Source organism: Molothrus ater, chromosome 10 (assembly GCF_012460135.2).
Source record: "Molothrus ater isolate BHLD 08-10-18 breed brown headed cowbird chromosome 10, BPBGC_Mater_1.1, whole genome shotgun sequence".
Taxonomy (NCBI): Eukaryota; Metazoa; Chordata; class Aves; order Passeriformes; family Icteridae; genus Molothrus; species Molothrus ater.
This window is the reverse complement of record NC_050487.2, coordinates 25,824,827-25,850,779: the sequence shown is the minus strand read 5'-3', so window position 1 is coordinate 25,850,779 and position 25,953 is coordinate 25,824,827. Positions and strand designations below refer to the sequence as shown.

At 39.2% G+C, this 25,953-nt stretch overlaps 1 protein-coding gene across 2 annotated transcripts; it reads left to right on the top strand.

Annotated features, from left to right (window-relative positions):
* Positions 1-10,194: 10,194 nt before the first annotated feature.
* On the top strand, positions 10,195-24,817 carry GYG1 (glycogenin 1). 2 transcript variants are annotated; one of them, XM_036388748.2, is made up of 8 exons: positions 10,195-10,289; positions 13,568-13,703; positions 15,576-15,750; positions 16,064-16,226; positions 19,678-19,804; positions 22,927-23,146; positions 23,763-23,813; positions 24,031-24,817. In XM_036388748.2, exons 1-8 carry the CDS (start codon positions 10,283-10,285, stop codon positions 24,190-24,192), a joined length of 1,041 nt encoding a protein of 346 aa, XP_036244641.1. In that variant the 5' UTR covers positions 10,195-10,282; the 3' UTR covers positions 24,193-24,817. The 2 variants fall into 2 exon arrangements, with proteins under 2 accessions (XP_036244641.1, XP_036244642.1); XM_036388749.2 differs by lacking the exon at positions 23,763-23,813.
* Positions 24,818-25,953: the final 1,136 nt, after the last annotated feature.

Genomic DNA, 25,953 nt, shown 5'->3' with positions numbered 1-25,953 from the left:
AATATTGTTTTTATTTTTGCAGGTTTCTTCTGATTCTAAAACCTCTTCAGAGCTGAAATTCTTTTCAGCCTTTTGTGCCTTTCAGTTTCACTTATTCTCATTTATGCTGTGCCCTTTTCCTTTTTTCTTTCAAGCTTTCCTGTACTTTACACTCCTTTTCTTTACAGCTTTTCCTGCATTCTCCCTCACTATATAGATGCAGAGAGAATGGTTTTTGCCCCACCGCAAGCCCAGCAACCAAGTCTCTGCCCGTGTAGTTCAGCTGAGCTACACTGTTATTTGGTCTGGCTACTCTCTTCCATTCCATAATAAAAGAAGTCAGGGAGCCAGGTGACAGCCTACAGCAAATATTATCTGCTGGTTTTGTTCTCTGTCTTTTCTGAAAAGGAATGCTGAGAAATCTAAATAGAGAGTTTCAGCTGAAACTATAAGGGCAAAAGGTAGAGCGAGACGTATGTCTCCCTGTGATTAAAACTGGGGCCACTTTTAAACCAATAATAAAAATTTTCCTGGTGCAATGACCTAACATCCTGAGTCATTCAAAGACTGCAGCACAGCAATATAACAGATTCCAAGAGACCTCAAAATAAGGAAACACTTCTGGTTTGATAGTATAAAGGACATTTATCATAAGTGTTTGTCACTGAATGTATTCTTAGCGGACTCAGTTGAATGAAATGAATTTTCAAAGAAGTACAAATCCTGCAGTGGAGTCCCAACAGAAAGTTGAGAAAAGCAGATAGAAGAAAAACAACATTGGAAATCTATATGACTTATGCCTTATGCCCACTTTACTGGCAACCAAGAAGGGCTGGAAACAACCTCACATGAGCGCATGTGTTTGCTTGTCCAGGTTTATTCATAATGTACTTGAGAACTGAACTAGGGTCACCTAGCTGTTGCCAGGAGTTGGTGACAGATGATCTGTACAAATACTGAGAGCCTGCCTGGTCAAATGTTAATAAAGGTTTGTTCTTTTACAGGAGGTTTACTCCTATAAATAGTGTGATTGAATAAACAGTACTGAGCTTTAGAAAACCTGGGATGGTCAATAACCTTGTTGCTGCAAAGGAGAGAAACAAAGCTGTAGAAATTGCACTAATTACTCCTCTTATATCCCAGAATACTTCAGAAGACTGCATGGTGGAAGGCAAAAAACACAAGCTTCAGTCCCACTAAGCTCACCAGCATACAGCCAAAGGTCTAAGTATCAATGAATATGCGTAAGGAGACAAAAGGTGAGAAATGCACTAAGACCAGAAAGTGATACCAAGATCTGTTACAAAAGCTACATGGCCCTGGAAATGTTTCTGCCTTCACAATGTGCAGAGTAAGACATTCCTATATTAGGGGCAATGAAGATCAGCATTTCTGGCCTGCTTCCTTATATGGTAAGGAATTGTAAGGCTTTGAAGAGAAACATAAAATATAATAGCTCTTAAATCAGTAAAACTCATGTCATTGCTCTTTTCAGTATGGTGGATCCAGTATGCATTCAAGTTTTTCTTCATTCATGTTCTCGTCCCTCAAAAATTAATTGTTAGATTTGCAGATAATCATAGAATGGCTTGGGTAGAAGGGATCTGAAGGATCATCTGGTTCCAACCCCTGCCTCGCTTCCACCATGGGCAGGATGTCAACCACTAGAACAGGTTGCTTAGGGCCCCATCCAACCTGCCCTGGAACACTTACAGGACTGGGACAAGAGGTATTATGCTGCATCAAACCAGTAGCTGGGAAAAAAAAAAAAAAAAAAAGAAGAAAAAATAAAGAAAAGAAAAAATAAGACAAGCTTTTTAAAACATTCAAAGGTTTTCATTGGGTTCAAAAATGATGTGGCAGACCTAAATAAAATTAGCTGACCTATAGACAATTTGAAGGCAATTGCTCAGAGTTTAGCTAGGTATATATCAGCTAGATCATCTCTGAAAGAAAAGAGAGCGGACGCTTTGAAGTAAAGGAGGAGTTAGTAACACTGAAGACAGTGTTAAGGAAGAGAAACAGGTAGTTTGCCTTATTAACAGAAAAGTTAAGGAGGAGGTTTATTGTGATATGCCATAAAACGAGTGAGGTTATTACTGAGTCCATGGTTCTATTTGAGACCAAAGAATGTCTTGCGTCCAATAGCTTGTCTACTTTCTTCTACTAAATCAGCTGATCTAGTAAAGACCTCTACCTGTGATTTCTGTTTCTTATGTCCTGCTGTATTGTCCACGGTCACATTTCAATGTCACAGACATCATATTGAAGTAAGGGGAATTCCACGGCTTGCTCCCCCATATGCTGCAACTGGCACTAAAACTCTCTTTGTACCAGCCATGATTAGCTGTGAAGACACACTTGGACACAGGTATTTGAAGGATGTGATGAGCAACAAAACAAGATTATAGAGATTTCCCTATGAGAGTTGTTTCATATAAGCAGCTCATAAAAAGCCAGATTAAAAATTGGAAGACCCCGACTTCAATATATAGTTTATGGTCCTGTCCATCTCCGTTTATCATCTTAATAGTTTAATGGCCACATTCTCCAGCATGACTCTGCAGTGCATAAGAGCACTCTTACTGACATTTCCCAATCCTTTCACCTATCACAGATGTCCCCAATTGCTACTCCTGCTGCTGCCTCATTTCTTGCTCTTTTGCTCTTCTTTCACTTCTCATCTGGACCAATGCATAGCTTTGATCAGTCTTAACTCTCCAAGTGCAGTTAAGAAGCAATACAAAACAGAAAAACAGTGTGTAATTAGTAATTTTAGGAGAATGCAGAGCTTTCCCCTTCATTTCTATTACTTCAGAACAAAGCTCTGTCATCTCTAATACAAGTAATCACAGAAGGGTGTCATTACAAGTTTCTATATAATATTTGAAGACTACCAGTGGCTCCACATATACCTAAGATCCTAGAAAAAAGAAACGCATTATTTTAAGTGAACTTAAAGACATTAAATATTCCAGGGATGAAGAAGATAATGGAACCAAAACATTTTCTAATTTGCTATTTGTAATTGTTACTGGCTTCATAAAGAGAGGTTTACTCTTTGCTGTACCTTTTTCTCAATGAAACACATTTTCTCAACATATATTGACATAAACGACTCTGTGCTTTATCAAAATGGGCTTCTTGAACATAACCTTTATTGATGTTAAGTGCTTAATAACTACAAGCTAAATGCAATGGTCTCTCAGCTGGACCATTATACCCATTAAACTTTTAAATAAAACAATTTTCAACTTATCTACAAAGTAGGATGTTTGTAGTATTTTTTTAAAGCAAGAATCATGCCACAAATAATTCTGTACTATAGCATTTTTAAAAGAAAAAAAAAAAAAAAAAAACAAAAAAAAACCAAAAAAACACCCAAAAAAGCATTTAAAAGAAAAATACTGGCTGGGGATTTCTACTACAAAATTTTTATTCCTTTTATAATAGAGAATACAGGAATAAAATCCAGAAACTTCATAGCAGTCATCCTTATGGGATCTAAAATATTCAGAACATCCCTTGATAATGGCTATTAGAAGACTATATGGAATCCCTTAAATAACAAAAAGTATGCCTTAAACTTTTCCTGAAACACTAAAAATTTCATTTTAATCAGGGCTCCTGCAGAAGATACTGGGGAATACAGAATGAGAAAGCTCTGTAGCCTTGATTTAGTGCTAACAAAATGTTAAAGTTAAGCACTGAAGTTTACTTCCTACCTAAGATGTTTCAGTCACAAGCATTGCAGGCCTTCTAAAAAAATTTAAATAATCACGGAAAATATAAATTCAGCCACAAAAATAATACTAAAAAACTCTAAGGTTCAAAAGGCACTCAAATCCCCCTGCTTTGTATCTTAAGTGTCACCCAAAAGAACTATATGAGTGTAAATTGCTATACCAAACTGATCTTCATAGGCAATAGCTGCATCAAAATATAAAGTCACTAGCAAAAGTGTCAGAAAAATGCAAACAGAGCTTAGGCCTTCTTACTGTGTCAGTCATGGATTTTAGGACAACCAACAAAGTGTCCTTCCATCCCCAGTTTGTACTATTAAATTTATCTTTCTATGAGCAACTAATGTAAAGAATGCAGGGCATGGGTAATGTGATTGCTGTTGCCCAGTCCAGTGAACAGAACTGCTGCATCTGCATTGTGAACAATCTGGAAGCTGTGGGGAAACATTGATGAAAATCCTGATAAAAGACAATGAAAAAATAACCGGACTGTACAGTGAGAAAAGCATGAGTGTTGTTTCAATGTTTGCACAGGATAAATAATGCTATGGCCTGTATGAACTATGCTGCTGGAAAATCATCATTGAACCACACCTGATACACATGGATCAATGATTAAGAGAAGGCATTGTCAAACTACTTATGTCCAGCTTCTTAACATAGTCCCAAAATATTTTTAAGAAACCCATTTCATATACTGCAAGGCAGCTATATTTGACAGGTATTGTAACTATGAGAGAGTGTAAAATTAAGGATTAACCTTTTAACATGTGGACATTTTCTTGGAATGATGCACCTGAGATAGCAAACATACCCAGCACAGCCAACATGACAGAGCAAGAAGTTGTTTTCTACAGAATTTCAACAGAAAAACAATTCTTTATCTCTTAAGTGAACTTTACAGCACTACAGCACACAATTAGTGGGATTGAGGCACTCATAAGACTGACTCAGCACTCCTTTAACAGTTCGCCAAATACATTTTTTATGCCCAGCCTAAGTATTTTTTAGTACTGTAACAAAACCTCTGTCCTTCAGCACCTCTGACATTGGATTTAGCAGAGAGATGGGACTTCATGCCTACAGACCATATCGTGCTATGATGGGTTTGACAACAAGGACTTCTCATCATCTTATATCCTAGTCTAATGGCCTTTTTCTAATGCAAACCTGCACATCCTAAGATAAAACTCTATTTAAAGAAGACCCTACTAACTAACCCTTGAGCACACTGGCATTCTTAGGTCAAGAACCCAGGAATCTGTACCTCTAGGTTCACATCATTCAGCTCTGATGTCAGTGAGGTCAGGTGCGGAACTTGTTACACCACAGATCTATACTGCTGATGTTCTGTGGAGTCCTGAGGAATTAGTGTAAGAAAGACCAGTGTTACCCAAACTGATGGGGTCATGCTGAAACAATTTCTTTGAGGTCAATTAAAATGATGTCCCAAGCAATGTTGCTGTAGCTTCATGCTAGCAGAAACTGCAAACTCTCTGCCCATTTAATCTAAATGAGACCTAGGATCACTTCAGTAAAAAAATGAATGTAGTAATGGTTAAATGCTCAAAGATGGGGAATTAATACTTATGTAGATTTTTGACAACTATAATTGATGCGCATTATTGTTAGTGCATCATCTCTATAGTAATAGTCTAATCCTACACAAAGACACTGGCTCTGTCTAGTTCAAAAAGGAGACTGAGGAGCAACTTCACTGCTCCCAGCAGGTTCCTGAGGAAGGGGTGTGGAGGGGACAGTGCTGGGCTCTTCTCCCTGGGAGCTGGGGACAGAATGCCTGAGAATGGCTCAAAACTTTTCCAGGGGACATTCAGACTAGACATTATTAAGGAAGCATTTCTTTACCAAGAGAGTGGTGAAACACTGGAACCGGCTTCCTAAAAGATGGTTGATGCCCCAGGTATGTCAGTGTTAAGAGGCACTTGGATTGTGCCTTTAATACTATATTTTAACAATTTTTCAGCCGTGAAGTGGTAAGGCAATTGAACTAGATGATCAGTGTTGATCCTTTCCAAATGAACTATTCTAGTCGAGTCTAGTCCTGATGCTATTACACTTTAGCTAGGGAAGAGGTCCAAGAATCTCAACTTGGTGATACTAAGGTTTTTCAAAAGGGAGTAAGTGCATTCACTTATTATTAATCCTAAATGCCATTCCCAGTATATCACCCTGATTTTTTTTTGGTTTTGTTTGTTTGTTTGTTTGTTTGTTTGTGTTTTTTTGGGGTTTTTTTGTGTATGACTTACCCTAAAGTTAATTGCTTGGCCTGGCCTGGAGGAAGTACTAGCTTGAAATTCAACAAAAATCTAGCATGGAACAGAAGCATTGCTCTAAGTCAGAGTAACTTGGTAGAAGTATTGCCATTGCTTCCTCTCAAATCCCTGCTAAAATTTCTTGATAACTTTGCATCTCCAGGAATTCTATCATCCACTAGTTTTTTAAGTATTATAAGTTTTAGCACTTCCTGTGTAAGGAAGAACATGCATGTTCAGGTGACATACTAGAATTTTTCTATTTTGAGTTTAAAACTCTGGTCTGTGGAGGTAAGCAATTATAAGAGTTGTTGTTACCAACTGAGATAGAATACAGCTAGAATTCGGATACATGATTGCAACTCCCCTGTACAAATATAGAGCAAGAGAGCGTTTTACTGTTTCAAGTCAAGTGGCAAAGAGAGCAAAAAAAGAGAAATACATAGCTGTCCTGCCTGAACTTATCACCATGGCAAATGACGAGTGGAACTGGTAATAAGCCCGTGCTTTCTGCTCTCAGCCGCATGTCCTGATCAGTAGGTCTTGTAGCCTCCCATCCCAAAAGAATCACTAGAAAAGGAGAGAAGGCAAAGATGAAGCAGAGGGCAAGTTAGGAGAAAAACACACATACATCTGCCCTGTTTAGCCTATTTGCCAAAGGAAAGGAGGCTTATAAATCAGTTGTACATGGTTCTGTGTTCCTCAGTGATACTTAAACCTTTTCATTAAGTATAGGAAAGCAGCGGGAGGTCTCAGCATTAGAACTTTTTAACAGTCTTGTAAAGACTGGTGAGAGAAGTAACTATTTCTCCAATGCACCAATTTTCTTCTTAATAGAAGGCAAGTTAATCATGCAACCAGGAGAACAGCTTCTACTGTAGCTTGCTTGCATCGCAGATCACTGAGAATCCACCCAAAAGACAATACAAGAGAAACTGAGATCTACTCACTTCCCTGCTTATAGGAATGTTTATTTTATTGTGCTAAGTAGAAGAAATTATAATAATTCCTCAATCCATTAAACATCTGTTCACTGAAATGCATAAATAACATGAACCAAGCAAATTACAGAGCCTAGCTTTTTAGAAGACTATCACATTTATCTAGCAGGTGGATTTTTTTTTTAAAGAAAATAAGGTCAGAACTATAATTGGCTTTGGGACGGGCAAAGAGAATATCTGTTAGGAAAGCAGAATGTGAAAAGCTGAAATAAGTTAGAGTGACAACATAATATTTTGATTATTCAAATAGAAACATGAAAGTCTTTTCAGTCCTATTGGAGTAAGCTACATTACATTGAAATCCTAGCACTGGGAAAAGTTTGTGCCACATTTTAAAATTCTATGCAGACTACTCTAAGGACTCAGTAACTGTTCAGTCTAACTTCACAGTAAGGTCAAAATGAGAAGGGCTTCAAAAAGAGGAAGGGATGACCCAGTACAGTTTTTGTCATCAGGGAAGTTTGTGACAACTTCAGGACAAGACAGAGATGGCTGGACAAAAATGAAATCAAATCTCTCAACACAGTCTTGAATTGGGCTACATTCTTTTCACCTATCTATGCACTTCACACCATTGAGGCCTCTTTCCCAACCAGACAGAGTACCATTTTGATGTTGTAAAAACTGAATTCTAGTACTTTAAATTTCGACTGGATATATCATATTGATATATTGACTCTTTGGGGTTGCTTTTAAAATTTTTTCCCCCTGGATTTTGCAGAGGCAGAAATAATGTTTAATTCTGAAACCTTCTCTACGAAGTTTTATTAACTTAATGGTTGGACTCACTGTGCACATTTGCAAAATTATAATTGTAATCAATTTAAGTGGCTAATCATGTACTTTAGAAGTTTACACTAAACAGTCCTGTTACAGGGATAGCAGTTTCTGTTACTGCTATGTAAATCCTAACTATATTTTAAAGCTACTTCTTAGTACTTGGTATTTTGAAATGCTTTTTAAATTACATTATAAACAAGTTTCTATTAAAATAACACTATTAGTCATTAAAAATAGAAAATTCTAAAATGTATAAGGGTAACTGGACTTCTGTGACATGCATGGTGATCGAATTTTTTAATTGCAGATGACAGGATCATTTTCCATAGGACTTGCACCTTGTTCAGTGTGCCAGTATTCACCTAATGAGCTGCTAAGCAGCACTTTATCCATTCTTTCTGAATGCTGTCTCTTAATCCAGCAAAATCTATTCCTTCTCCCTTCTCATTATTTTTTTATCAAGTCTTATTGTGTGCTGACAAGTAAGTTTCCCTGGTTAGTTCCCATCCTCATATCTTACTTATCTTTTACCTACTCTTAAATTTATTCCCTTCCATAGAAGCTGAGGCCTAGCTGTTTTTTTTGTTCAGCCTATCCTAGCCGTCACTTCACGAGATGTTTTCCTGAGCATTCTTCTCTTTTCTGTAAGCTTTTTTCCTTCTATCCTCATGTCACATGATCTTTTCTTCCATTTGTACTGGAAGCCAATGGGAGACCTGTTTCCCAGGTTCTTCCTGTGACTTCCTACAGGTTATAGAGAAAGAAGTATAAACAGTCAGTACAAAGGCACAGATGTACATGCAATTGAGTCACACAAGGGAACCATAAAATTTACAGCCTGTTCAACCATGAACATTAGAAAAATTGCAAAAGTGCATGTGCAAACAAGTGTTAGCATAGGGGTGGATGTTGCACTTCTCTGTCACACTATCAAGCTGAACACTGGCAATCCTAGGGATTTTTTTCTGATTGTTTAATGTGGAAACCAGAAGGAATTATGCTCTTTTGCTCCACTCTAACATAACACAAAGGAAGCAAGGGAAGGGGGGGAGGGCAGTCACCAACAGTGGCTATTCTATTGTTTTCTCTCAAAAACTTGGCAAAGCAACAAGCTAGACACAGCTGAAATGTGCTGGCTAAAAACTTCTCAAAACTTTCATCTGAGACAGACACAAACCATCCCTAATACCATCATAGGGAAAGTTTGTCAAAGCCACAGATACCTGAAAAAAGGGTTGCATAAAAAAATAAAATATTACTAATCCCTGTACATGTACAACATTACCAGTACTGCCTACAATTCTGATTCACATGCTTTTATGCATACGATGCATGAATGACAAATTAATGGTATGCTCTAAATGCATATTTTGGTTTGGGGTTGTTATTTTGTGCTTGCTCAAGGAACACTTCCTTGATTTTGGTATTTTTAGAAGTACATCATTTGATTTCAAAACAGGTCTACAAAAATTGTCTCAGCTCAAATATGATCTCCCATACTGAGGAAATTAGGAGTCGGAGGGCTCTTTGTTCATTAGTTTGCATTTGAGATTTTTTTTGTTTTTTAAATCCGTTCATGGCTTATTTGCCATTTCAAGTCAGAAAGAAATCCCCTTACTAACAGACTTCCCTCCATTTATCATGATCAAAAACCAGTCATATTTCATTGTCTTGAGGAAGGTAACAGACTACAGGAAAGGATCTGGGCATCTTGGGGGACACGAAATTAAACACGAACCTAAATGTGCCCTTCCTGAAAAGGTGAGTGGTATCCCGGGTTGCACGAGGCAGATGGAGGGAGGGGATCCCTGCCCTCTGCTCAGCACTGCTGAGGCCACACCTGCAGGGCTGTGCTGAGTTCTGGGCTCCCCGGTTTGGAAGACATGAACACAGTGGAGAGAGGGCAACAGAGGGCCGCAAGGATGATGAAGGGACAAGAAACCATCTCTCCTAGGAGGAAAGACTGAGAGAGCTGGAACCGTTCAGCCTTGGGAGAAGAGGCAGCTCGGCGGATCCCGTCCACCTGTACTAACACCTGCAGTGCCAAGAGGACGGGACTAGGCTCTTCCCAGTAGTTTTAGTCCTTCTTCCCCCAGGGCTTAGCGGCCACAGAAGCAACGCTCCTCCTGTGTACCACCGCCGCTCCCAGCCTGAGCCACAGCACTCTGACACGGTCCTACCCTCCATTCGCGCAGCGGAGTATTTTAAGCTTTTTCAAGCTCCGCTTTACCCGAGAGGCACGGGAGCGGGTGGGCGGGGGGGTTTGAGGCCTCCCGGAGAGGACGCGGGGTCGGCCCCGGAAGGAGGGGGGGGGGGTGACGTGCCGCCGCCGCGGGAGGCCATGGCGGGGGCTCTGCCCGCGGCGCCGCGGGGATTCCTCGGGGCGGGGCGTCCTCCGGCTGCCACAGACGCGCCGCTGCTGGCCCCGCCCCTATATAAGGGGCGGCCTCAGCGCGGCCCTGACCGCGGCCATCGCGTCTCCCGTACCGACCTGCGTTCGGGAACCATGGCAGGTCAGTGTGCGCTCGCCCGGCTCGCGCCGCTCTTCGCGAGGGCCGCGCTCGCGGAGCCGCCACGCGGCAGCGGGATCTCCGCGGCGGGATCGCCGCGGCCGCCCCTATTTTTAGGCAGCCGTCCTGGCGGCGAGCTGGCTTCGGCTGGTGGGGGCAGGGGCTGCTCGCGGGGGCTTCAGAGCCGTCCCGCCGGGCACCGCTGTGCGGTTTGAGAGGACGCGTACGGTGCCGGCTCTTTCCGCCCCTCTCTCGATGCTCTGCCCCAGGCTCCGTCCCCTAACGGGAGAGATGTCGCCCGCGTGGCGGGGAGCAGGATGGGCCGGAGAGGCCACTGTAGGGGTACAGCGGCTCACAGGGGAAAACCCAGCCCTCTCCTGAAACGCCGAGAGAGCTTGTGATTTCTGTGATTTTGATACTTTGCAGTGAGTAGGTCCTTACGGCTTTCCACGTACGTGTTACTTCTTTCTTCCGTTTTTTTGTTTTTGTTGTTGTTTGGGGTTTTTTGTTTGTTTGTTTGTTTTGTTTGGGGTTTTTTGGGGGGTTTTTCCTTTTTTCCCCGATTTTCACCTAAAGTTGTCAGCAAAGTCGGTTTCATTTTCAGGTCTGGAAGCCTGCAGGAAGTCTGCCCTCCGATGCATGTCTTGATAAGATGCTCCTGTCTCTCTAGGAATCCTGTACTCAAAAAACAAATGAGATATACTAGCACCTAACTCAGAGAATAGGAGAAAAGGCAAGCACCTGTGAACTCTGGCTATGCCTAGGACAAATCTTCCAGGAGAGTTTTTTAAATGATCTGGGGCAAGCACTCCAGTAACCTCTGCAAGCCATCAAATGAAAGATTGCTTTTAGCTCAGACTTCCAGGATGCTAGTGGGTGTGTAAGGGCTAACACAAAAACTCTTGCAGAGATATTATAGCCTATGAACTGGGCAGCCAGAGAGTTCTCTGAAGTAGCATGGTTTTATCTGGGTAAGTCAATTAGGAAGCTGGGCAACTGCCTCTCATTCTGTGTGGTTTTGAGGACATACTCTCACCGAGAGTTCATTATGTTTCAGGCCTAGCAGTGGCTGCTGTGTAAACACAAGATTCTGTGAAGAAAGTGTTTACAGAAAAGGGGAAAAGGATGAGAAGGGAGACCCACACAGCTGAAATACTTGATGTTTTGGTAGAATGGACTAGTCTTTTGCAGATATAACTTCCATAGTAAGCACCAACTGGTCTTGCCCAAATTGTAGCATGAGCTCGTGTACTTAGAAATTATATGGAATAGAACACTTAGGTACGATATATAGATGATATTGAACACAGGGTGATATAGAGTAGATAGAATAGAAACTTTAGATATAGAATAAAACATAGTTTATTCGAAACTTTGAAAAGTTATGCTGACTTAGATGGTCTCCAGGTTGGCAATATTAACCTCCTGTCAAGCAGTTGTAAAGTTTCCTCCTAGAGTTGGGACGCAGTAGGGTTCTGCATCATTAAATTGACTTTATTTCCCTAAAGACCTTTGTGTGTGTGTGTGTGTGAATATTCAGTTTCAAGAAGATGAGACAGAGTAGAAGTGTACCTGCTAACAGGTCAATGAAGAAAAGATCTGTCTTTCAGTGGCAGGGTCACTTTAAGAATTAGTGCTACACTGCTAGGGGAAAAATACCCAAACAACATTCAGATGAATATTGGGCACAATCCCACTTTGTCTACGCTGGATTTTTAGTGAGCTGTCTGAGAGCAGCGTGTCAAACTTCCATGTATTGAATGGTAACATGCAAATTACCTAGTGAAAAACCCTGTCCTATTAGGAGGCTGTTTATACAACTTAAAATATTACACTCTTGCCCTTTAAAGAAACATAAAGTTGTTCTGCAGATTTGCTGAATATGAACTAGTACAAATAGGCAGCTAAAAGTGAATTGAAACAAAATATCTTTATTCCTGGCATTATAGAAGCTTTTTTTATCTTTGTGATTGACCACTATAATCTAAATCCCTTGGGACTAGTTGGTTTTGCTGCTAAGCAAAATAGAAGGTTTTGTAGCTGGTCTATAGATCTTGCAGACCAGGTTTGCAGAGCTTATAGGCAATTATAGTACATGATTGTCTGTCGTCAACTGTTAAGGGAGTATTAAGTTAAAAAGATATTGATGATGACTGCCTCGTGAGTTTAGGTGTTGTGCCAAACAACAATTTTTCTGAAAGGAGTCAGTATTTTAATCTTGCTACTAGGCTTGATAGTAAGCCTTTAAATGCCCAGAATTCTCACTCTGATCTAACCTAGTTAACAGCTTTTGTAATGGAAAGAAATCAAAGTTGATAGAATAAATTTGACTCTTGAAATTCTTATGAAGAAATTGTTTTGTTGATAGAGTGAAAATGGATTGGTAGGAAAGACCATGCTTTGTAAAGCGATATAACTTTGAAAGGAGGTCTACATTAAAATAGCTAACAGTGAACTGAAGAGCTTTTATAAGTTACTTGTTTGCTTTTATGAGTCCCCCTCTGGCAGTTTAAAACAACATGAAAGAAGGAAAAGCTTGTATAATATGGCTTCAATAAGTACTATAGGGTAAAACAGTCTGTCTTAATCTATATTTAAGATACAGCTGGAGCAGGAGATTATAGTATCTCTTTTTGCTCAAAGAGTAAAAATTGTTCCTGCAAGTTCTAAATTGCTTTTTGTATTACTAGTTACTTCCCGTTTAAATCTTGCATTCTTGTGACAGAGCTGCAATCATGGGTTGCAGAACAACTCATCTGCAAAATCCTGAGCTAGCAAAACTTAAATCTGTTGTCTAAGATATAATCCAATGCTTACTTTCATTTAAAAATGAATTGCAAGTTTTACGCTGCTTTAGCTTCAGGGTTGAGAGTTGTAGAGAAACTCTACATCCACTAACTTTAGGCCAAAAGCAAGCCCACAGACTCCAAACACTTTTTGTATAATAGCATATTAGTGGCCTAAGTAGAGCTCTTTAGAATTTTCGATTGTGTCTACTTTTGGCACGACTTATTTAACCTGTGGGCAAATTTGAACTGGTGCTCTCTTGAAACAGTCTTGATTTTTGTGGGTCATTTTACTGCATTTTGCCATGTGTCAAGTTACCAATAGCAAATATAGCTATGCAAACAATCTGCTTCATTGAGTCCCTGTACACAGAATTAAAGGGCACATCTTAGAGGCCTCACTGCAAGATTACCTAACAATACTAGGTTTCTAATGTATCTGTCTCAGAATAAAGTAGTGGATTGTGCTAACTTGACCACGTTCATTTCTTCCAGACCAGTCTTTTGTGACTCTAGCCACAAATGACTCCTATGTGAAAGGAGCGCTGGTACTTGGTTCATCCTTGCAACAGTATAGAACAACAAGGAAGCTGACTGCACTCATAACTCCTCAGGTATCAGATCTTATGAGGTAAGGTCACTTAAATGCTTCAGACTGCAACAGTTCCTGCTCATGTGCAGGTTGAAAAATGGAAGTTAACTTTCTTAATAGTAACCTTTCAAAGCTCTGGAAGCTAAACAGCTAATTTCAGCAGAACTCAACTTACCTGGAGTTCTATAAGTTCTTCAAACATGAAACTGTTTATGTTTTGGTGTGTTTTTTTTTTCTTCCCTACGATGAGTTGAACAAATAGTCTGCAGTTAGAGCTCTAAACCATGACTTGATACTGATATTTCTGCTGGATCTTTGCTCTTTTGTAGTCCTGCTTAGAATTGTCCAACAATGTAATATTGCCCATACGTTTGTTAGTGCTATGTGTATGCATGTGGAGGTGGGGGCAGGAAATTAGTGTTTGTTTGTTTTGCAGAAATATTCCCAATTGACATAATATAACACAAGCTCTATTGAAATCTAGCAGACACTTCAAATTTTATCATGGGAGAAGCGAGCAGAACTGAGGTAGCACCAAGTATGTCAAATCAGCAGCTGAACAGAGGCATCTAACAAGGTCACCACAGTACATCAAATGAAAGTAAGAGGCAACTGCTTCCTACAGCCTCCTTAGAATAGTCTCACTATGGAGTGGACTGGATTCTTTCCACATGTAAGAGGGTAAAAAAAAAAACCAACAAAACAGTTGATAGCTATGGGAACTACAGATAATAAGTCAAGATTCTCTACATGGGAAGTAATTCTGAAAAGAGTTATCAGTGTGTAGACACAATAGAGAGGTGACTCAATATAAAAATGCAGTGACTTTCCCTGGAGTCTCCTGGCAGCTAAACGGTTGTATTGCTTTTAAAATGTTGCATATAGGAACATCCATTTCAGCCTACTAGGTGAGTGTGCTCTTCTAAGATGAACCTTAAATGTGCCCATGTGCTAGTGAAAGCCACCTAGTACTGTGCCCTTAGACCGATGATACTTATGTACCTAATGGTGTAATTGGAACTTGCATTTCTCACCCTGTCTCCACTAACAAAGTATGCCTGAAGTTCAGAAGCACTGACCCACCAACTGTCAGTATAAAGACTGGCTTGCAAGGCAGAGTTCCAAAACTCATTTAAAAGCTCTGTGGGGCTTATATTGTACTGGCGATTGCTGAGCATTCAAGATATGCTGAAGAACAGTAAGACTTTACTGATGTTTCCTGTTTTAAGCAGCACGAACACCTTAATCTCTTGAACTAATGGTAATTCTCTATTGATGGTAAAGCAAAGGTTGGATATCTGCCACAAAATTTCACTACGCTGCCTGAAAGTTTGTCACTCCAGTGAATATGATACTGGTTCAAAACATTTTGTACCTACAGCCATAACTAGTTAGTCTTGAAAAGACTTCATGGGATAAAGAAAGTTTTAGTAACTAGGTCTATGCAGATGTCTCAAATGTCACAAATCCAGAACAGTGTAAATATTGCATAAAATTGTGTCTCAGCTGTTTTGGATTCGACTACTGTCCTGCTCAAGCTAGTCTAATGGCTTCCCATTTCTTAATTGTCTGCTCAGAGTAGGCTTTTAAGTTGCTAGATATTAGAGTCTGGATGAAAAAAAACCTTAGTGTATGATTTACTGAACTAGATAGCAATGCCCACTAAAACTCTGTGGAAGAAAAAAAAAACCCAAAAGACTTCTTTGTTCCCCAAAATGTGCACATTACAAACTTTATGGCAGACAGGTGTACTTGTGTGTTCCAAAATATGCAGTCAACTCTTACTACTTTTCAACAAGAAATGTTGAATAACAGGTTTCCTGTTATTCCACTTCTCTTTACGGAATCTGTCACGTGGTCTGCTGTTGGAGTAACACTAGAACTAAATCTTGCCAATTGATTCTTCCCCAGGAGAGTGCTGGAAAAAGTCTTTGATGAAGTCATATTGGTAAATGTCTTGGATAGTGGGGATTCAGCACACTTGGCATTAATGAAAAGACCTGAGTTGGGCGTCACACTAACAAAGCTTCACTGCTGGGAACTGACACAGTTTTCAAAATGTGTTTTCATGGATGCAGACACAATGGTAAGTGGCTGTGTCTCATGGTACTTCTCAAAGCCTCGTATCAGGGTTGTTGGATTTTTTTCTGTGTTTGTTTTTTTTTTTTTTTAAGAGTAGGGATAATAGATGGACTAGTAACAGTAAGAATGTGTGTGCCTTTTAAACTAAATTAACTGTTGTGAAGTCTGTGGGGACTATTTATGTCAAGTATTGTCTTCTGTAACATGAACACTGATAAAAGAACTTTCTTTCATGAATTAGTGTATTTGCCAAAATCCATGAAAAACATGATACAATTCCTCACCTAAAAGCATTTTTTGAACTTCTTTACAATTAGGTTTTGTCAAATATAGATGAGCTTTTTGAGAGAGAAGAGCTATCTGCAGCACCAGATCCAGGCTGGCCCGACTGTTTTAATTCAGGAGTTTTTGTTTACCGACCTTCCATTGAAACATACAGTCAGCTGTTACAGTTTGCCACAGAGAAAGGTAGCTTTGATGGTATGTATTAATTTGTATTTCAGTGTAAGTTAGACCAAAATGTAACCGTAATTACTATTGTCCAGTCTAACAGTATTTGGGATGGCTCAGTAACCGCATACATCTCATGGGGACTCTGTATGATAGAATTCTCAATGTAACCATGCAAAAATTGTATCCTTCTCAGAAATAGAGGCTATCATTACAATATGTGGTAAAATTACTTTTTTCAGGCTTAATGAAATAAAAACTGAGTTTGGCCTCCAGACTAACAGGTGTAGAATCATATAATAAGAAATGAAACTCCAGTAATATGCTTCAGACATTCCTAACATTCAAGGCTTGGATGTTCTATAGTAACTCAAGCTGCTATAGAAAAAATAGTACTGGTCAACTTGAGCACAGCTTCAGAGAATCAAACATTTGAAGATAGAGAAATCTCTTTGTATGCTATGTGATGGCTTCCTGTCATTATAGGGTAGTGACTGTCTCTTACCCAGTATCAAGTGCATGTAGTAGCCTTGGCTGCTTCCTACCATAGGTTACTTGCGTTCCGCCACTGTACCAGGTTTCAGCTTGAGAAACCAAGTTGTGTCGTCCTGTAAGTCTACTTAATCTGTTACTGTTGCAGGAAAAGCTTATGTCCCTTGGAGACAGCTGTAGTTAAAAGCTTCTGAGTATCACTGTCTCCTGTCACTTAATTTCATTATGTAACTACTGTGGTAGGAAACAAAGTCTAACTGAAAAAAAAATATAGAAAATGATGTAAATAAGACCATAAAATGAAACTCTCAGATAAAAGGTAATGTTGACTTACCTCTCAGTACTTTGTGAAAAGTAAAATATTCAGATGTCACTCCTAGTCTGCAGAATAATCCTTCTTACTGTAGGGATTCTTGTAAAGAACATTGAGCAGTTGCATGCTCAATGCTACCTAATGAAAATGAATACTGCCATGTAATAAAGGTCAAAGGTACAAACTGATCACCAGCTATAGCAAAATCTGTAGCATAATTCTGAATTGTTGCATTAAAACAAACAAAACCCCCAAAACCAACCAAAGACCCTGTCCTACCCCCCCCCCCAAAAAAAAACCAACCCCAATCCCCCCAAAAGCAACCAATCAAAAAACCCCCAAATGAATAGAACCATTTTTACAATATGCTTTCTGGCATGAATGCTAAAGCCATGCAATGGTGAAACTTCCTCTGTCCTAGACGCAAAGCAATTGTTGCAGCACTTAACAGCAAAAACAGTGGGCTAATTGTTTTCTTATCAAATTTCTGGAACTGTAATTTGTACTTCAGCTTCAAAACCTTAGTTTTTATTAAATGGTAGCACTGGTCTGAGTAATGATGCCATGGAGACCTAGACCATCTGTATAAGCTACTGCTGAGCTCAGGAACTTGGTAGGGAGAAAGGGAATTGAAAAATAAATTGACCTAGAGAGTAATAAAAGGGCCTAGGAAACTTAGTAAGAAAAACCTATGAAGGGTCACTGCTTTTAATGGGACACAGGGATGCAAACTTAACAACCTACCAAACTATGTGTAGTTGAAGTCAAGCTGCAAGTGCCTTGTCTGCAGTAGGAGTAACTAGGGCATAGAAGACCTTCCAGAATATTTCTTGTATGTAACAGCAGACAGCTGCCTCCATTACTGTTGTCCAGAAATGGAAGAATGATGGCTACATATGTAGACATCTACTCTGTCTGTCTAAACTTCACGTTTGTAGATAATAAAGATGCAACTACTCTAGATACAATCTAAAAGTAGTGGATAGGAAAGAAAAATTTGGTTTTAGAAGAAATCTGGTAGTACTGCTACCTTAAGAATGTTGCTATTGCTTAGACAATCCTCTTGCTCTTTAGCCTGGGATCCAAAATAGTCTTGCTGTATTGTACCTCGATATGTATTTGTAAATATGTAGTTAATATTAAGTACTGCCTGATTTTTCACCTTATGTGTGAGATCCTGTTTATATAACAATACTCCTGTTGAAGTCTGAATTAGGACAGCTAGATACTGCTTTCATTGTCTGCTTTGGCACAAATGCATGCAATCTGAAAAAAGGCCAAGGACGTAAACCAATCTGAGCAAGAGAAAGTCCTGCAGAGTAAGTTAAATACATGGTTGCTGCCCCTTCGGTTCTCTTATGATGGATACCAGTTTTTCAAAAGTGCTTTCCTTCCTTTACGGATTGAGAGGCAAGTCAGAGGTTTGAAATTGCTGGACTGAGTCTCTGGCTGTTTCTCATTCTGCAATCTGCATGTATGCTGACAGCTGTAACAGGATACCTAGAATTTATATTTGTCAGTGTACTGTCCGTACATCTAAGTTTATGCCCAGCGTCTAGATACTTCAGCTGCAAAAAGCAAATTCTGCTCAAATGGCACTGATGGTATAAACCTTAATACTGCCCTAAATTGAATCATAGGCCAATAAAAACCTTTTCCTGAGTCAGCAGAGACTGAGTCCTTAAGAAAATGAAAGATTAAAATGAAACATTGTCGGCTAACTAAGCTATCTATTTACCTACCCCTTAGTAATACTACTTGTGCATGCAGTGATAGGTGAAAGAATACAGCAAGTGAAAGTCAGAGGACTCTCTTCAATCTCCTTGATAAGAGGGATTATTACCATTTAAAGACTAATCGTATTCATTGTGATAAAGAATGAATGGATGTAGATAAATAGGTTTTTACTTCTCAGTTGCTGCTTATAAACTAGTCTACTCTGGCCTGAAGACTATATTTATTTTTTAGCTAATCTACTACTGAGATACCAAACAACTTCAGATTCACTTAACTTTGTAACAACCTCTACTTGCAAACTAAGACATGACCCTTCTGAACACAGATTGTTATCCTCATTTAGTGGTTAGTCAGGAGCTTTTTAGTACAGAATTAGGAACACCTGTTATCTGTTAAGGAATTTGATGGAGTTTTACTATAATTGTCAACAAGACTACATGTGCTTTTCTTATCAGATCAGTGTGGAGGTAGATGCATCTGGCACTGCAGGTCTAACAGGCCACTGATACCCTAACTCTGTCAGGGAGATGATGTTGGTCATGCATCTGTAAGCATAAGTAATAAAACTTATTGCTGCCATTTGATCTTCTGAGCTACAGCTGAGCAGTGCTCAGTTGTACTGTTTTATTGTGGGGTGTTATTGCTGTGTTATACCAATTGAACTTAAGCTATAAAAGAAACTGAATGGCAGAGTTTGTGAGCAGCTTCCTATCTTTAACAAAAGTAACCCCAAAATTTGCTATTTCATTCTCTGCATTTTTGGAATATTCAAAGGCTGCAAGGTTTACAGGGTTGTTCACAAATAGAACTGTAGTGCTCTGTGCCAGACTTCAACAGGACACGATAACTGCATTACCAACTCCTGCTTAGTAAAGTGACTGAAAAAGATCTTCAAATAGCTGTCTGATGGTCGTGGCCTATTAATGCTTTCTCTTTTAGGTGCAGATCAGGGGTTATTAAACACCTTCTTCAGCAGCTGGGCAACGACAGACATGAGCAAACATCTACCGTTTATTTATAATTTGAGCAGCACTTCTGTATATTCCTACCTTCCAGCATTTAAAGCGTAAGTTGAAACTTCAAGAACGCCTGCAGAGCTTACATAAACTAATTTCTTGTAACAGAATGAACAGGCATGATGTGAGCTTATGCAGGTTTTTTAGAAGTAGACTGTTTCTCCCACTCAAAATATTGTAATTTCTTCTCTTGAAAAAAAAAAGTTGAATTGATGAAAATCAAATTCAGCTGTATCTGCAGCTTAAACCACTCATCCCTGGTGATAACATGGAAGTTGAGTAAACACATTTGACAGGTCACTTGCAAAAGGAAAAAACACTCCTCCAGGAGAGGATACAGTCTAGACAAGTTCGAACCAATGGCAGTAGGCTCTTTAATCAACTTGAGCTGACTTTCAGCATGTCACTGTGGTTTCCTTCCCACTTAGATAACTTGCCCTTTCTTCACTCCAGTTACTTAGGGTATTTAACAACCAGTAGTTACAGTTTCATCTAATCAACCTATACCATTAAAATAAGTGTGGTGAACAAAGATTTGTATCAAGCTAGAATTCTCTCCTAACAGTCTTTCTAGACCTCTCTCTGTTCCTTAAGTAACAGTGAGATTGAACAAAGAATACAGCCAACCACATATCATTGCATATCATTGCATATTTCCTCTGTGACAAAGCCTGTATCCTCCCTAGCTAGCAGTGTTAGTGTGGCATGCGAGTAAACTGTATGTCAGAGGCGGGGTTGCTCAAAGTGTTACAGCAATCCAGGAGAAAGGGGGCGGGGTGAGGGGGGAAAGAAGGGAAACTGAAGTGTTACACAGAAACTCTTTATCTATTATGAGCTACAGAAGTTGGAGGCAAGGAAGAGGGAAAGTGCCAAGTGCATAAAAACAATCTGATCTCTGAATGACATCAGGTTACTAGTGTCTAAAGCAGCAGCTGGCATAAGCAGGCCTTGCTGGCTCAAGGTCAAACTATGTCTTGTGATCAGAATACTATTTGGAATCTTGTCATGCTAAAAGTGGAACACTTATTTAAAGAAATATATGCAAGCCTCAGAATGACTAAGTAGCTGGATAGCATTTGATAAACTAACATCTATTGTAAAGTATGCCCTCTTTCCATGGCTGGCTGTTAGTCACATGACCTTAATTTTACAAATTACTTAGTTGACACAGAACACTAATTGGAGCTGGGAGTTCTTGACAAAAATTACCTTCAACTGATTGAATCAGTTGCTTAACTGAATTCATCAGACCTTCAAAAATAGAATGCTGGAAGTGCAGCCCCTTGTAAGCAACACTCCCTGCTCAATAGGTGGAACAAGTTCCCTTGGTTAGATCAGCAGCTACACTCTTGATGATCAACAGTTAGAATATAGTGAAATTTAAACCTACTGACAGTAATAGCTAAGTTTTTTGCAGCTTTGTACAGTGAGACTAGATTTCACAGCAGTCTCAGTAATCCTTTTTCCAAAGGAAAATGCCAATTCATGACAAATGCTCTCTGACTTCAAAACATTGATGAAGGACTTTTCTGGGAGATGTGGAAAGACAGATTAGTTGCTGAGGCCAGTGTGGACATAAAGCTTCCTAACAGTTGAGCTTAAATGCCCAAATAAAGTATTGCAGGTCCAGAAAGTATCTAGAAAGCAGATGCTGAAAACATTGTAGAAGCTTGGCATCTGTTCTGACTGTAAGTAGACAGGATACCAAGAGTATACTTCTCTATTTGCAACAAATGTCATGATACTTCTTATGCATTCTATTCTCTAGCTTAACTTCCCTTGATTTTTGAACAATAAGTTTCCTTAGAACAGCAGCAGCCCAAGATGAAGAAAACTCAGGTTTAGTACTGACAGCTAATAAAACTAAGGTAGTCCCCTTACACTAAATCTTGACTTTTGGGGTTTAAAGTTAAAGCCCAGTAACTGACCTCTTGAAGACACTTTTTTTCATGCAGTTAAAGCAAATACTTGGCCTTTCATGCACACACAAGTCTTCATTCTGCAGTAAGTTCAGTTGTATTGAAAACATTGAAATATAGTCAAGGACCTTAAAATAATATGAAACCTACAACCCCATCCAAATGCATACTTGGTTTGAATAATCTATGGCTTTTGAAACACACCCGTATTGTCTTCATACACAAAACTCTTTAACACCCGAGTCCTGGTCAAAATGACCAGCATCCGCTTAATAAAACATATGCCAAGCTACTTGATGTTACTCTCCATTTCAGTCATATTATGTTGACAAGAAAGCCTAATGTGATACAAACTGAACTAGGTGAGATAGTCACTGTTAGCAGACGGACTAGTATTGCTTGTTCACAAAATTGAATCAAGCTAAAACCCAGCTCTGGAACTGTAGGAGAATGACATGAATGTTGTCTCTTTCAGTGTTTAGTTCTCTACTTGAGAAGAGGTGCATCTCATCTTTACTTTTAATACAGAAGAACATACTAACAGCTGGGAAAAAGCTAGAAGTCCATATTGAAAATAGTTTAAATGGTTTCAAAAAGAAACAAAAATAACCCACTACCAAACTCACGCATGGTTGCCCTAAGGTTGTTTAGGAAGTAAGGGTTGTCTAAGCAAGACCCTGCTGCACCAAGATCAGGAGTGTTCTGAAATGCCTTGGTTATACAAAGTTGCTATTTTTCAAGGACATGGTCTCCTTGCAGCAGAGCCATCCAATGATACATTTCTACAGGGCTATAAACTGAAAGGGTAACTCTTAACACTGACTGTTCTCTACATAATACTTGTAATGCTTAACTCTCTGGCTTGCTGACTTTGGAGTAGAATCTTTTTCACTTTTAAAACCAGTTCCGATTGCAACGGCTGCTTGAGACTGCTCTCCCCTGAGCTATGGACATGACCCTAAAGACTTGAGTTGTCTGTAAGTATTTAAATAGCCCAGACCACTAGGTTTTGGCTGTATTCTGACTAGTGCAATGTAGAATTCAGCTTGCATTTTTTCCATTGTTTCACAATGCTTTCAGTCCCAATAGGCCTTGGCAGTTTGACCATTTAGCATTTAGCCACCTAAATATTCATATTTCTGTTTTCTGGACAAATACAGAAATAACAGGTTAAAAAAAGTTATGTCTGACTGTCTAAACTTGTTTTCTAGACACATGTACAAACTGACTTCTAAAATTTTTCTGCCCAACAGGTTTGGTGCAAATACTAAGGTAGTGCATTTCCTGGGAAGCACAAAGCCGTGGAACTATACATATGACTCCAGAACAAAAAGCATAAAGGGCAACATGGATGACCCTAAAATAGTTCACCCAGAATTCCTCAACATGTGGTGGGATACCTACATAGCTGATGTTTTACCATTACTAGAACAGCATGGAATTGTTAAAGAAATTCCTACAGGGGTAAATATGGTACGTGCTCTAATAATCTTGTACATCCATACCTAAGTATGGATGACAGGTTATTTACCATTGCATCAATGTCCCTTCCCTCTGTCCATCTCAAAGCATGGGTGTGGTTTAGTTTGTGGGATGCAGGGTATTTTAGTTTTGTCTTTTTAAGCTTGGAATAAATAATACTATAAAAGAGAAGCATGCTAGACAGGTCTTGGACATGGCTGTATGCTTGCCTAAAACAAACTGTGTACATAGTTAATGTAGCACCAGGTCTTATACTGTAGTAACTTCTTTGATGTAGTAACTTCTTTAATTTATACAGAGAAGGGTCTAAGTCTTAATGTGTTGCAGCTAATAAGGTTCTCAAGCAGAAGAACCCCAGTTCAGCATGCAAATATGTACATACAGATCTTGCATGGTGAATCACATTGCCTAGGACAACCAAAATAATGCTTCTAACTCTAGTTCTCATTCACAGAGTTTAGCAGCCTGCATCTGACTGCGGACTTCTTAGTTTTAGCTTAGTACATGAGCCAGTTTAAGTTCTCAGCCTTTTTAAGACCAAAGTTATTGACCTCTTCAGATGTGCTTCTCTTGGTAATCTTGCATCTTTCTAACAAACTATTTGCAGCTATCGGGCTTGGTCTATACTCTGGCTTTCTCTTGTGGCTTCTGTAGAGAGGTATGAAGAACTGAAATTTTACTTTTTTCTTTTTTCCCCTTGCTAACATCTGTAACTCTGCTTTGTTATTTTGCTAGGAAAGCTGCACAATCCCTACCCATTGGCAATGCTTGCTATTGCGCATGATAACATCAACTTTGTTGTCCCATTCTATGGCCTATTGCTCGCTTTAGCTGCACAAAGTATTTCTATATTTTTACTCTACCTTTCCTTTTAGGCAGAAGTTACAGAGGCAGTGTCCCACGTATCAGTATCACCACTATTACCAACTGAATCTTCAGAAGAACGCAAGGAACGGTGGGAACAGGGCCAAGCTGACTATATGGGAGTGGATTCCTTTGACAACATCAAGAAGAAACTTGATACCTACCTTCAGTAGAAGTGCCTGTCTCAAACAGTGGTGATGCAAGGACTTGTTCCAGAACTAACAGCTAGAAAGGTATAGATGGTGGTCAGTTACACTTGCTAGTAGCTTGAGGAAAAACTTCTTGGCTGAAGGCCTCTGCAGTGCTACAGATGAAGACTGAGCAAAAGCTAGGAAGCAGAATCCTTGGGCCACCTATTACTGCCCAATTTCCAATTCTCCATACTAGATAAAGCCAGGTATTTTCAGCTTAAAATTTCTTCTGTTTTGATCAATTGGCTCAACATATTCTTTAAACTGGGTTTGTTACCTCACCTCATTAGTGATTAGCATTGATTCCTTTGCTTGCTGTTTTAGATGTAAAATCTAATTCATGGGATTGCTCATACACTGGAGTGGTAGCCATTCTGCTTTACCATAAATGTATTAATGACACTGGGATACATACATGTAACAGTAATAGCACTGCTTTGCTCTTCCAGTCACAATTGCACTGAAATTTTGACCAGGTTCTTACGCACAGTGCCTGCAGCATGGCAGAATGCGTTTTTCAGTTCTGTATACTATGGGACTAGTAAACTGAGTTTTATCTGTTCCTTGCAATGTTGCACTTGATACAAAAATAAAAAGTTGTCATGCATTTCTGTCTTCCCTAAACTCTTGAGCAATTAAAAAAAGGAGCTTTAAAGCAGTCTAACTAAAATATTCAACAGGTATAAATATCCCTTAAGCTTTGCTGATGTTACTCAAGCTCTCATTAGCAAATGTCCATCTTTTAGTTCATAATTATTTAGAAGTACTTAGTCATTTGCTAGGGAGTTGTTTAGGGCCAATCCCTGTATTAACTTGACATAAATATAGGACAAGGCACATGAGGAAGTACCTGCTGAAGGTGTTTACATTAGTAACTTGACATTTGGGAAGAAGGCATCCTTCTTTCAAGTGACTAAAGAAACACCATCCCTAAAATGTAAGCCCTGTACACTGAACTTAGTCATAAAAACAACTGTGATACTACTTCGGCAAAGAAAGATTACATAGCTGCTTAAGTAACTGCACCTACCTTGGTAAGGAAAACTACTCTTTCCATGTATAAAGACAGTAAAGGAAGTGCTTTTTTTGCCACACTCAGGCTACATGTACTCCAAGATACATGGAAAAACAGTAAAAATAAAGCATGCTGATGACAGACAGATTGCCTGTCATCTGTACTAAGGTTTTCTATCCTTTAGTCAAAAGTCTAAACAGAGCAAAATTAGTGTTTTTTGACAGCTGTACCTTGCACAAATCCAGAAACACTAAGAAAATATTAACTCCTTATTTCCTAGCAAAGGAGGATTTTGGCTGGAATTTAGTGATGATGCTAAATCTTGAGCCTAGAGATAAAATAAACAATCACCAAGCTCTCACCATTTGCTGGTAAAGCAGAAGACATAATATGACTATAAGGGTTGGTCTATTTTAACTTGTTTCACTACTCAATTCCTCTATGATTTAGTTGTCCACCATTTAGAAAAAATGCTAAAAGATGAGGTCCAAACCAATGTAGCTTGTAACTACTTAAAAGAACATAGTATCTGAACTGCAGGTTGTAACTAGCCCTTTCCTGTATGGGTTTTTCTTTTGCTGTGTTTTTTTGTTTGTTTGTTTTGTTTTGTTTGTTATTTTAACATAGAAATTTGAAGTTGTGTGAAAGCAGGAGGGATTACTAGTTACAGTCTGTAATGACAAAAGTATACTTTATCAAACAAATATTGGAGAGTTCTGCATACTCAA